The sequence below is a fragment of the Rhinopithecus roxellana genome, chromosome 9 (assembly GCF_007565055.1).
Source record: "Rhinopithecus roxellana isolate Shanxi Qingling chromosome 9, ASM756505v1, whole genome shotgun sequence".
NCBI classification, from domain to species: domain Eukaryota; kingdom Metazoa; phylum Chordata; class Mammalia; order Primates; family Cercopithecidae; genus Rhinopithecus; species Rhinopithecus roxellana.
In genome coordinates this window covers 51,913,162-51,925,827 of record NC_044557.1, presented here as the reverse complement: position 1 = coordinate 51,925,827, position 12,666 = coordinate 51,913,162, and the positions used below count along the sequence as shown (strand labels likewise).

General features: G+C 34.3%; 1 protein-coding gene across 1 annotated transcript in view; it reads left to right on the top strand.

Annotated features, from left to right (window-relative positions):
* Positions 1–12,666, top strand: part of MMP16 (matrix metallopeptidase 16) — a 288,332-nt gene that overhangs the window by 124,146 nt on the left and 151,520 nt on the right. Inside the window, exon 2 of the mRNA XM_010371695.2 lies at positions 6,058–6,206. Coding sequence (XP_010369997.1) covers positions 6,058–6,206 — 149 coding nt within the window. The remainder of the gene's footprint in view (positions 1–6,057; positions 6,207–12,666) is intronic.

Here is a 12,666-nt window from a genome sequence, read left to right as displayed (position 1 = left end):
TGTGTGCATTTTATAAAATGTTCTAGTGTTGGCCTGGTGCAGTAGCTCATGCCTGTAATCCCAGCACTTTGGGAGGCCGAGGCAGGCGGATCACAAGGTCAAGAGATCAAGACCATCCTGGCCAACATGTTGAAATCCCATCTTTACTAAAAACACAAAAAAATTTCTAGCCGTGGGGGCACGTACCTATAGTCCCAGCTACTCAGAAGGCTGAGGCACGAGGATCCCTTGAACCTGGGTGATGGAGGTTGCAGTGAGCCGAGATTGAACCACTGCACTCCAGCCTAGTGACAGAGCGAGACTCCATCTAAAAAAAAAAAAAAAAAAAAAAAGAAGTTCTGATATTTTGTACCTTCATCTCAGTGGGACATTTTGCACCCCTCACTTTGCAAGTTTAATTGAGATTAATTTCTTTTTTTTTATTTGTGGTGTCAATGAAACTGAATCTGCTCCCAGTAAATAAAGCTGAGTTGAATCTGTGACTCACATGACAGACTCAAGTAAGTGCCTTTAGAACGTTCACATGGTGCATTGTTCAGCATTTCTCTTCACTTGGCAAGTGTGAAAAGACACAGATTTGAGGGGGATTTTACTGTTGTGAATTTTTAGGTAATCATGATATAAAGTAGAATCATGTCAATGATTATTACAAGTAGTTTTTTGGTAATTTCTGTCTAGTTCAGAAACAGGGGTTGTGGTATCATATACATGCTTTGTTATTGTTTATTGTTGGTTGTATTTTGCTTTTATTTTGGTCTTGTTTTGTCACTGTTTATGTGTGTGTGTATGTGCATGTATACTATAATTTAAAAAAAAAAAACTAAACAACTTACAAGAAAAAAAAAAAACAGTAAAATCTGAGCAGACGGCATATCGTAGTCCTCTGCAACTTTCCAGCATGATGACTAGCACATAATGGAATTTCAAGTAAGGGCACTGCTCTCTTTTAACACTGGGGCTCAGCCATTACTGTTGGAGGGATTTTGCTCCCACAGCTACTAAGTATGAAGTGTAATTCACTTTATACATATTGGAAAACCTCTCCACAGCCTTGACACCCTAAGTTATTGGCTTCTATCATAAATGAGTTTCATGTTAAGGTATAAAATATGATCATGATGGTCATCACAACTTTTAGTATAACTCACCTGTTTTCTTCTCTTCCTGTCCAAATGACGGTTGCCTCTTAATTGATAAGATGTTTTGTAGAGTAGCTTTTGGTTATTCCACTATTTCCTTTGCATTTTAAGAAGCCATTAAAGAGATGGTAAAATTCTAAGTGAATTGAATTATATTTGTGCAATTTCATACACTAATCCATTCATGCTAGGGATGGGATGGTGATTTAGAGCCCATTTAGATTTTTGAATGAAGAAAAAGGCTAATTTCTGCCTTGTTAACTTATCCTGTGAATCTTCAATTTGACCAATTCTGAGTGACTACTCTAACATGAGTTTAATTGTTTGGTTAATAGGTAGTTATAATTCACATTTATAACCATTTTTTAGAAGAGAAAATGTAGGCCACAAATCCTGCCAGTTTTTATAACCAGCAAATATATGGTATTTCAGGAAAAAATGTCCTTAAGCTGTTACTGCCACAAAATAGAGGGGTCATCACCTTTTAATTGTTAATTTTGCTTTATAACAAAATTTAACAAATGCATTTATAAATCTCATACTGAAAAATGAAAATTAACATTTTATAACATTGAGAAGTTATCTGTTAAAAGCATTTTTTCAGTTGAATTTCATCTGAGAAAGTCAGTTAATTATATCAGAATATATTTTAAACATCATAGATTTAGACATTTTGTTAGTATGTTAAAATTTGAGAAGTCAGCAATTTTAAAAACTTGTTTCCCAAAATAATAAAAATGTTTATATAATCAAGTAAATGGAAGAGATTCTTACCAAATAAATGCTATAAAATAAATTTATCACCTTTGCCCTTTCCTTTTCATATGAGTACTGTACTTTGGATCATATAATCACTGGGTACAAGGAACTTGCATTTGCCATACCACGTTAGCTGGAAATTAACTTTACTTGAAATAACCTGAAAAAATTAATTCAGTCACAAATAGGCATTGTGGACTGTCAAAGTGATTTTTCAGATTAAATAAAATCCTAACACAGCCTTCCTTATATTCCCCTTCAATTATTTCTATAATTTCTAAAATGTATCTCTTCTAGTTCTAATATATTCATTAGTTTAATCACCTATTCACTTATTCCTTTTTTTTTTGGGGGGGGGGGAAGGATGTCTGCAATTAATCAGAGTTAGTATTTCAAGATGTTTTCTCTATATATTATGTCCTATCAGTGAGGAGGTTTAAAAATTGTTCTTGCGTTTGTGTTTCATCAAGCAAATTAATAACAGTATCTAACTTTATGTTAGATGTTGATAAACTTACTAACTTCAAGGCTAGACGGAATTTTTTTTTCTCTAGGTTGTAGTATTGGCCTGAAGGAATAAATAAGGATATATATATTTTAAAAATTACTACTTAGTTTTGCTCTTAGTGGTGAGAACTTCTACTGTCTCCATTTTTTATGTAATCATTTTTCAGGATACTGCTTAATATATGTGGGTGAATAATTCAGTCAATTAACATAGGTTTTCACAGTATGGGCACATGAAATATTAGTGACAAAGTCAGTTTTTGTCACTCATGTTTAATGAATTTTGCTGAAATTTTGTTTGCCTGTCCTTATTTATGCTATAATCTAGTAAAGGCAGTATCTATTGGCACCACATTTAATATTTAAGTGTTTACCTTTTATTGCTTGATATATTGTCTTGCTCTGCAGAGAACAACAGTCTTCTGGTTGTTCCTCCAACTGAATAATCACTAAGTGCTGGAAATTGGTTTTGTCTACCTGGTAGCAAGATGTTTGATGACTTAGTAAAACAGGAATGTAATTAAAGGTGAGATTTTGTTGCTTCATTTGAGGTTGGTTGTTCTGGTCATAATGAGGTGGGGTAAGTCCCAGATAGTAAAGAGTCAAGGTTTGCCTTAAAGGAACTTGTTTGTCCCTTGATATTTTTTTCAGTGTTCTCAAAAGCACTTGTCAATCCAGTGAGCACAAAATGAAGAAAACATAACAAAAATCAGTTTACCAAATGTGTCACACCTTATTTGCTTTTGGATTTGGAGAGTTTTGAAACACTCTATGATTCCTTACCCCATGTTGTTTGTCTTTCCTTACAGCTATGACTAGTTCAACCTTACCATTTTTAATCTTGCCCTATCCCAAGGACAAATCTTAAGGTGAACAGGAACGATTTTAAGAACTCAGGGTAGTTGGTAAGCATAAAATAGTAATACGATTTACTGAGCAAGAATTATGCTGAGGACTTTGTATATTCTCAGTTAATCCTAGCATCACCCCTACAAATTATATATCATTCATCCAAGTGCACACAAGAATGGATGATTCTTTATTCATAATGTATATTTGAGAACATTGAAAAGACATTAAGGCACAGCTAATCTCAAGAGACAAATTTAGTATTTGCAGTCATCCAGGAGATGAAGTATTTTAAGACAATGATGAAAATAGGGATATATTTCAAGTAAAAACATATGAGGATGGAAGGTTATGGTATAATCTGTAATATATATGTATATATGTTTACAGATACACATACACACATATATATTTATATCTCAACATTTATTTTTAAGAACAGTGAAAAAGATGCAAAGACTACATGCCAAATCATTAACCTTGGATAGCAGAATACTAGGGTAAGGGGCAAGATACATTTTCAAATATTACTTCATAGATTTAACTTTTTGTCAAAAAAGATATTTTACGTTTGTAATTTGGAAGAAAGATTTGCTTCCTAGGTGACAAATCAATCTTGATTAGCCAGAAAACAAACCTTGACCATAAAATGGTAGAACTCATAGCTTTCCCAATATTTTACAATTAAAAATAATGATCCACTCCTCAGTCATTCAGAAAGAACTCCCTTTCATAAGTGACAGTGTAAAAGAAAACTTGAAGAAAAATCCCAATTCATTTTTCACGTTATTTTAAAACATTTGTTTGAAAGGCTAGTGCATAAATCAAATATGTATTTTTTATTCTGTTCATTATGCACTTAACATTTACATATTTTATAGTTCCTCTATCTGTACATAAGTCATAGGTTTTATTGTTAATGGTTTTCTCTTTGCTTTCCTCATAAACGTAATTGCCTGTAGCTTAGCACCCATGAGTAACCTAGCAACAAGTCAGCTCTCTAGCAAGTAAGAAATGAATGCAAACAAAGTGTTATGGAAAAAACATTCAGTTTAAGAATATTGGTGCATGTATGTTATTAAAAATCAAGATACAACATTCTAATTTTAAGAAATTACATAACAATAGGTATTGACTTTCATATTAAATAATATTCCCTGCCTCCTTCATTCAGAAAAAAGTGGAGTCTACTTCAGACTGCACCACTGTTAACTAGGAAACTGAATATTCATATTTTCCCTGGCAGTCTGTTCATTACAGATTAGATGAGAAGAGTGTCTTGGCATGCTTTTACTATGTGGTACATGAGTTTACTAGATTAAGTTTCACTAATACACCTTCCTGACAGTGATGCATTGCTCATTTCTTAAATAGTTTTAGAATATTTTTTTTTTCAAGGGGATGTGCTTATGGTACTGTACTTTTGAGGTGGTTAGTTTTTGGAAATACTATGAAAAATTCCACTTTGTGTTTCACATTTTAAGACTTTGATACTTTAATATTAGTTTCTTTTGGTGAAATTTAATTTCTATATTTGCTGGTTATTTTCACTGGGAAAATAGGTCTCCTGTTTTAGAAGTTGAAGTTCATAAAGGAAGAATATTAGTTATTAGGGAAAAACTATGATTTCATAGGATGGTCATTTATATGATAAATAGACTGAGGTAGGAAGGGTAACACATGCTGGCAAATACCTTTCACTAAATAGCAAGGCTTCTATTTTATGCCAGGGACAGAAGTACTTGGCCCTTATCAGTTTGAGAGGTAGCTCACTAAACTCCAAGAAATCTCGGAGCCCTGTAGAAGATTGAGGTAAAGGACTGCAGGATGGGATGTGGCCGGAACGTATGATTGCGCATTTAAAATGAATGCATAGCATTGTAAAACTAGAAAGCATCTGCTCCCTGGTGGAGATACATGCATTTTTTTTTTTTTCTTTTTCCCCAAATGCCCTACGTTTGTATTCACTTGTAAAATTTAACCTTAAATGACTCTGAATTTTTGCTCCAATCACAGTTAGAATGTGAGTTTAACTATGAGTTCTTTCTCTGTCCTCCCAGAGTGCCCTTCACCAGGGAAGGTGGGGGATAAAAATCATGAGACCTTAAAAGAGAGGTCTAAACACTCGTAAGATGATAGTTGGATTTTGATTTCTTCTATAGGTGAAAAGCTTGGTTACTTATGTGATTTAGATTAAAGTGAGTCACCAGAAATAAATGAAGAAAGAATATTCTTTACATGGTAAAGTCATCAAAAGATACCTAGCTATGATTGGATAGAATGGTTTTATGGAATTTACACTCAAAATGCCATAGAGTAACATGATTTATCTGTAAAGAAGCTACACGTCATAGCTGGAGTCACTGGTCAATTTCAGGAAGACGGCTTTTTTAATGTGCTATATGCATATAACTGCCCCTTGCAACATAAACCTCTCAATGGAGTCATACTGTTGAAAAGCATCCTTCAGTTTGGGAGGTTGAGGTCCTGGAGGACAGAGATAATCTTAAGTTTTTATCCAGTATTTGCTATAGTATGTTATACATTATAAGCTTGCAACAAATAATCTTTTTTTTTCAATTAGCATTAGGAGGTATGTCACAAAGATCCACAACAGTCACTCCAATTATATTAAAATAACCTCACCTATATAATATATATTACAAAAAGATCAAACACTTAAAATACTGTATGCCCTTGTGGAGAAAATGTTCAAAACTCTATTATAGGTATACATTAATTACCAGAAAATTATTGTAAAAGTATAAAATTGATCTAAAAGAAACTGTACTTGTTATTGCAGGTTTGGTTACAAAAGTACGGCTACCTTCCACCGACTGACCCCAGAATGTCAGTGCTGCGCTCTGCAGAGACCATGCAGTCTGCCCTAGCTGCCATGCAGCAGTTCTATGGCATTAACATGACAGGAAAAGTGGACAGAAACACAATTGAGTAAGTAATGGCTCCCACCCGCCTTTCTTTTGGTCCTTGAGCCAAACTAAGTAGTCTGGAATACTTTATATGAATTCCACCAACCAGAAATGGAGTAATTTGTCTCATGAACTTTCTTTGGAATTATATAACCTAATTTAACCCCACTCCTCCAATATTTCATAAGATATTTAAGGCCCAATGTCAGGTTTGCTTACCTGATTTTAGCAACATAGTTTCAAAGTAGTAAAGAAAATATGAATGGGAGTTGAGGTAGGTGTACAGTTGAAGCCACTACAGGAAGAGCGACCATGAGCAACGGAGGTGGGTTGTGTGGCTGATGAGAATATATTGTACACATTGCTTCCCAAATCTCTGTTCATTGGTATCATATTAGGAACTTGAAATTGGCCAAATAGAAATATCTACACCCTGGAAACTAGGAAACAACACAAATTAGGGCTTTTATGTTGGGTAGGAGGGGCAGCATCAGAGAGCCAGTTAACAGTTTACTAACTCCCCACTGCTGACGGTTCTAAATAAAAAAAAAAAAAAAAAAAGGTTTTCACTGCAAAGTTACTTCTTTCAATTTCTTGTTATCAAAGAACTCTTCTTATTTTTTAATAGTTTTGCTTTTTAATGATTGGTTCATCAGTCATTCATTTATTCGTCTCTTTATTGAGTTCTTTATCAGTGAAAGATAAAGCATGTACAGATTCAGAAGGCATAATCTCTTAATCTAAGGAGCTTAATTCTTATCTTCGGCAGAGATAGACATAGTCACAAGTGCTATTACCACAAGTACACAGTAAGTTCGTAAGATTATGAAACAACAGCATTACTTTTCTGGACAGCAAAGGGAGAAGTGATTAATTTTTTCAGTGGAGGGAAAAATCATTTGTGTTTTTAGAATCCTTGATATTCACAAAATTTACATATTTTTGTTCCTTAGTTTGATCATGGTACATCAACCCTCCACAATAGGACAAACAAGCATGCATTTTTCTCTCTGCTTTCTCAAATAGAGGAACCAAATGTCAAAGGCTAAGTGAACTGCAGCATAGTTGCAGAACCTGTCTTTTAACATTTGATCTGGGGAACTTGCCCTGCTATATACCTTGAGAAAAGACATACTGTTTTTCTTTTTAAACCTTAAATACCTGGATTATCTAGACTCAGACATACTTAATTAATTCTGACATATCAAACTAATTTAATACATAATTTTGAAATTTTGCCATCTAATGTTTGCAACATGATGTTAGTCGTAATTTTTCTATTTCATCAACACAGGAAAACCTTTATAAATAATAAAGGCTTTGAGATTACACTTCAAAGCAGTTTGAAAACGTAAATACATTACCTCCCCTAGTACTTTTGAGAGATGCATAAATATTAACTTTGATCTACGTCTTGGAAAACAGAATCAAGAATAAAAGGATTGTATTCTGCCACAATTAGAAATTTGTTCTAAATATTGGGAATAGAGTTTTGATAGTTTGGACCTGCTGTCCTCTAATCACTGCAATTCTTTCTGAATGCTATATTATTTTAAGTCATAATATGCCCTTGTCTTAAATAAATATAGTTTTAAGTTAACAAGCAAAAGCCTCCAGCAAATCCTGTGTTTTGTTGTATAGTACCAAATTCCATTTAATTTGGTACTATACAACAAAACACAGGATTCCATTTAATTTGGTACTATACAACAAAACACAGGATTTGCCGGAGCGCGGTGGCTCAAGCCTGTAATCCCAGCACTTTGGGAGGCCGAGACGGGCGGATCACGAGGTCAGGAGATCGAGACCATCCTGGCTAACACGGTGAAACCCCGTCTCTACTAAAAAATACAAAAACTAGCCGGGCGAGGTGGCGGGCGCCTGTAGTCCCAGCTACTCGGGAGGCTGAGGCAGGAGAATGGCGTAAACCTGGGAGGCGGAGCTTACAGTGAGCTGAGATCTGGCCACTGCACTCCAGTCCAGGCGACAGAGCGAGACTCCGCCTCAAAAAAAAATAATAATAATAAAATAAAATAAATTGTACTCATCATCACAGCATTTTACAAAGTGCTATGGACAACGTTCTTGTTCTTAATGGAGAGCTGTTAGCTTCTGATTCACTTTCTTGGAAAATATGATGCAATTCATAAAAATACAAATAAATTGAGGACTTGGGAAACAAATTAGTTCACATTGTTTGAATGTCTAACTTGACTAGTGCCAGAATAATAAGGAAGTATTACTAGTTATTACTACTTATTACTACTTATTACTAGTTATTAAATTTAAGGAAGTGGAATCCTAGAAAAGGTACATTTCCACCAGGTTTGTGAGCTCCTGTTGGTCATTGGAAGGACTTGGGATGGAAAGATTTGTTTTCAGAAAGCGGCTGGAGGAAGGTTTTTGTCAGGAGGTAATGGAAGAGTAATGTGCACAGGATTCCTTTGGGCCCTTCATGTGGAAAGGGGTCTCAACTGTTTGCTGTTCTCTGGCAGGAGGATGTAAAAATGTGGAGGGGTAGAAAAGGACACGAGCCTTTTTTGGGGCACAGAGTGGCTCAGATTCCAGACCAGTAAAAATGATGGTGTCAGCGCATGGAAGTTAAAGTAGCATTTCTGTGATAGAGCATCACAGAGAAAAGATCAACTATGTAGGCAGCCCATAATTTAAAATCAAAGGAACTTTTTTCCTTGTTTGTTTTGGTTTGGAGCTATTTTGCTTTTGTTTTTGAACAAAGCCTTGTTCTGATTCAGGTTTGGATTTTTCTTGGTGTCTTTTTAGGAACTGGTAGTGCCTCTTTCTCTTCAGAGTGTTATACCTGGCAGTTATTTCTAGGTGAAACAACTAAAGCCTTGTTAACTCCTCCTCATCTTCCCTTCCTAGCCTACCATGCCTCCTCTGCTTCCTGTGTCTGCTTGGAGACTTCATTCTCATTGTCACTTGAACTAGAAACTTGGTGACTTCATTTGCTTGCTGCCTTTTTTTTTTTCTACTCTCATATCTCTGCTCTTAAGGTGTTATTGCTCAAGGTACTCAGCTGAAACAGTGTACTATTTTTGGAAGTATAATCCCCATCATCATGATATTAAAGCTATCATCTGTGCTTTTGTAATCTTGAATGTGTGGTAACAATCCATGCTGAAATCACACTCTGTTATATTAGGGTCAAATTATAAGATATGAATTTTTATCTGACACTTACTACATAAAATAATTATTCTTTAGTATTAATATAATGTCTTAACCATTTTCGATGCTATAAACTCTTACCTAATTTTAGACTCTTGTCAAGATCAATTGTTTTTATATTAAATAATTATATCCTTTCTTGGCAGATAGATATGTGATACATTGAATCTGTAATTATTGGGTAATTAAAAGTAATGATGACTATTGCAGTAATCCCTATATTATGTTGAAGAAATTACCCATTTTCAAAAAATAAATTAATGTATTACCTTAAATGTCATATTATATTGCTTTAATATTAATTAACAATGGTATTAGAGATCATAATAAATACTTATTCCCTCCCACAGAATGAGTTCATCAGTGATTCTTTTAAATTATAGACGCATAGCTAATTTTTATAAGCAAGCTCCCTTAAATTTCTTAATGAATGGAGCAATCTGTATTATACATAAAATGTATATATTTAGCAAGGAAACAAAAAAATCGCAAGGCAATAAAGAAAATGAGTCTGGTATGTTTTATAATTTCAATAGTTTTTTTCATATTAGTTTATCTTTTATATTTGCACAGTGGCATGCACTCAAGTGTACTTGGTGAAATATTTCTTTTTAAAATTATTTTTAACTATTATGGATATATAATAGTCCTATACATTTAGAGGGTACATGTTATGTTTTGATACAGGCATACAGTACATAATGATCAAATCAGGGTAGTTGGCGTAGCTATCATCTCAAGCATTTGCCATTTATTTGTGTTAGGATCATTCCAATCTTACTCTTTTAGTTAAATATGCAATATATTGTTTTTAACTGTAGTCACCCTAGTGTACTATTTACTACTGTCTCTTATTCATTGTATCTAACTATATTTTGTACCCATTAGCCACCCCTTCTCTTTATCCCCACCTCCCTCCTCCTATCCTTCCCAGCCTCTGGGAACCATAATTCTAGATGATTCTAGTCTCTGTCTCCATGAAGTTATTTTTGTGGTTTTTTTTTGTTGTTGTTGTTGTTGTTGTTGTTGTTCTTGCTTTGTGGGTTTTTTTTTTTTTCTTTCTCCCACGTATGTGAGAACATGCAATGCAATCTTTTTGTGCCTGGCCTATTTCACTTAACATAATGTCTTCCAATTCTATCCATGTTGCTGCAAATGACAGGATTTTATTTTTTATGGCTGAATAATATTCCATTGTATATACATACCACATTTTCTTTATCCATTCACACACTGACAGACACTTGAGATGATTCCATGTCTTAACTATTGTGAATAGTGCTGCAATAAATAAGGGAGTGTAGATATCTCTTCAATATACGGATACCCTTTCCTTTGGATGTATGCCCAGCAGTAGGATTGTTAGATCGTATCGTAGTTCTATTTTTAGTTTTTTGAGGAACCTCCATACTCGTCTCCATTGTGGTTATGCTAATTTATATTTCCATCAGTAGTGTATAAGGATTCCCTTTTCTTCAAATGCTCCCCAGCATTCATTATTGCCTATCTTTTCGATAAAACCTTAACCGGGGTAGGATGATATTTCATTGTACAGAAATTTAACTTAATTAAAATTTATTTAAGGTTGAATAAGTAGTTTTTTCAAGTCATTTCAATGAAACTATGTGATATTTGGACTCCTAATTTGATAATTGAAATATTTATTTAGATGTACCAAGAACCCCAGCATTTTTGGCTTATCAATATGTTTTATGATTTTTATTCTTTTGTCTAAATTGCCAAGGGAGTATTCTCTATCTTCTTTTTCAGTTTGGATATAAAATATATGTTCTTGATCAATTGATGTTCTTCTTTTTATTTCTGAATATACCCATGGCATTAAAACACTATGACGTTATAGGATAGGTCAGTCCATGTTTTGGTGGCAGCAGAAGGAAGGTTGATGGCTAGTGAGCAGGGACCTTAGATTCCTGTTCTGAAAGAATTGGAAGAATTCTCTTCAAAAGAATTTTCAAAAGAATTTTCAAAATGCTGAAATAATTGGTAAGAGCTGACACTGAAATTGTGTTCACATTGAAGATCATGGTGGCTTAATATACTTTTGTTCTTGCTCAGGTATTTGGGTACTTTAACTTCGCCATTGCAATCTTGTGAATAACCTGGGTGTCTATACAGGCGGTTAATGAGTCTGTAGAAAAAAGAAACTCTGGACTGGAATGACCTGTCAGCCACATTTTTAGCCCTAAGTTAATTTACTTTTAAAAATCTTTCCATTACAACTGGACTTGACTCTATGAATACAAACAAAGCCTAAGGATTTTTTAAAGTAATTAAAATAAGTATATTTTAAAATTTTTAGAAGGATCTTTTGGGGACTACTAAAAATAGTAAATATTATTTGTACTTTTAACTAAAACCTGGAAAAGTATGGAGAATGGAAACTTGTTTAACATATTATCCTGGTGAATATTGTCTTGGAGAACTAATTGATAAAGTACAACATATGTATTTGGCAGTCATTTTCTTTTCTCATGGTAAAGGTAGGTGTATGTACACAGAGCCACTGTGTGGCAGAGCTCTAGCTGCAAGGGATGGTGTTTCCCTGGTATTTTGTTGAAGCACTGCGTTTCTGCAGCACCACTACAGGATGCCCAGTACAAGGACTATAACCTAAGGGCACCTTTTAGAGTCATGCAGTGAGTGGCCTTATGTGTTTGGCATGAATGCCCAACTTATTAAATACTTTTTAAATTTTTTTTTACTGAAGCTAATGGACACTTTCAGATAGTGTGTGTGTGTGTGTGTGTGTGTGTGTGTGTGTGTATACACACCAAACTGTCTAGAAGCTTCTGGCTACTTCACTTACATAAAACAGGGAACAGTGAAGCTGTTTACTTACATTTCTGTTATCAAAGTACCAAGAAAATCCCTGTGTTAAATAACATACATACAGGTCAAAGGGAGGTGAAGCACACTATTATTTGTATGCTGCTGCTGCTGCTGCTGCTGCTGCTTCTACTATGATTACCACCGGTATAACTACTTCCTGATATTTGTAAAATAATAATAGTTATTAGAATTGGAATTGTAAGTTAATAATAGTAGTTACTGTCTGCTAGACACTATTTTAAGTGTTTTAAATAATTTAACTAATTCATTCTTCACAGTAACCCATTAAAAGAGGTAATATTGTCATCTCCTTTAAAGATGCGGAAACTGAAGTATAAAAAGAAACGGTAACCTGACTATTGTCATAGGCCTAGTGAGTCAGTCAGTGGAACCAGCAAGGTAACTCTACAGTATGGCACCTGGATCCCTGCTTTCAATTTTTA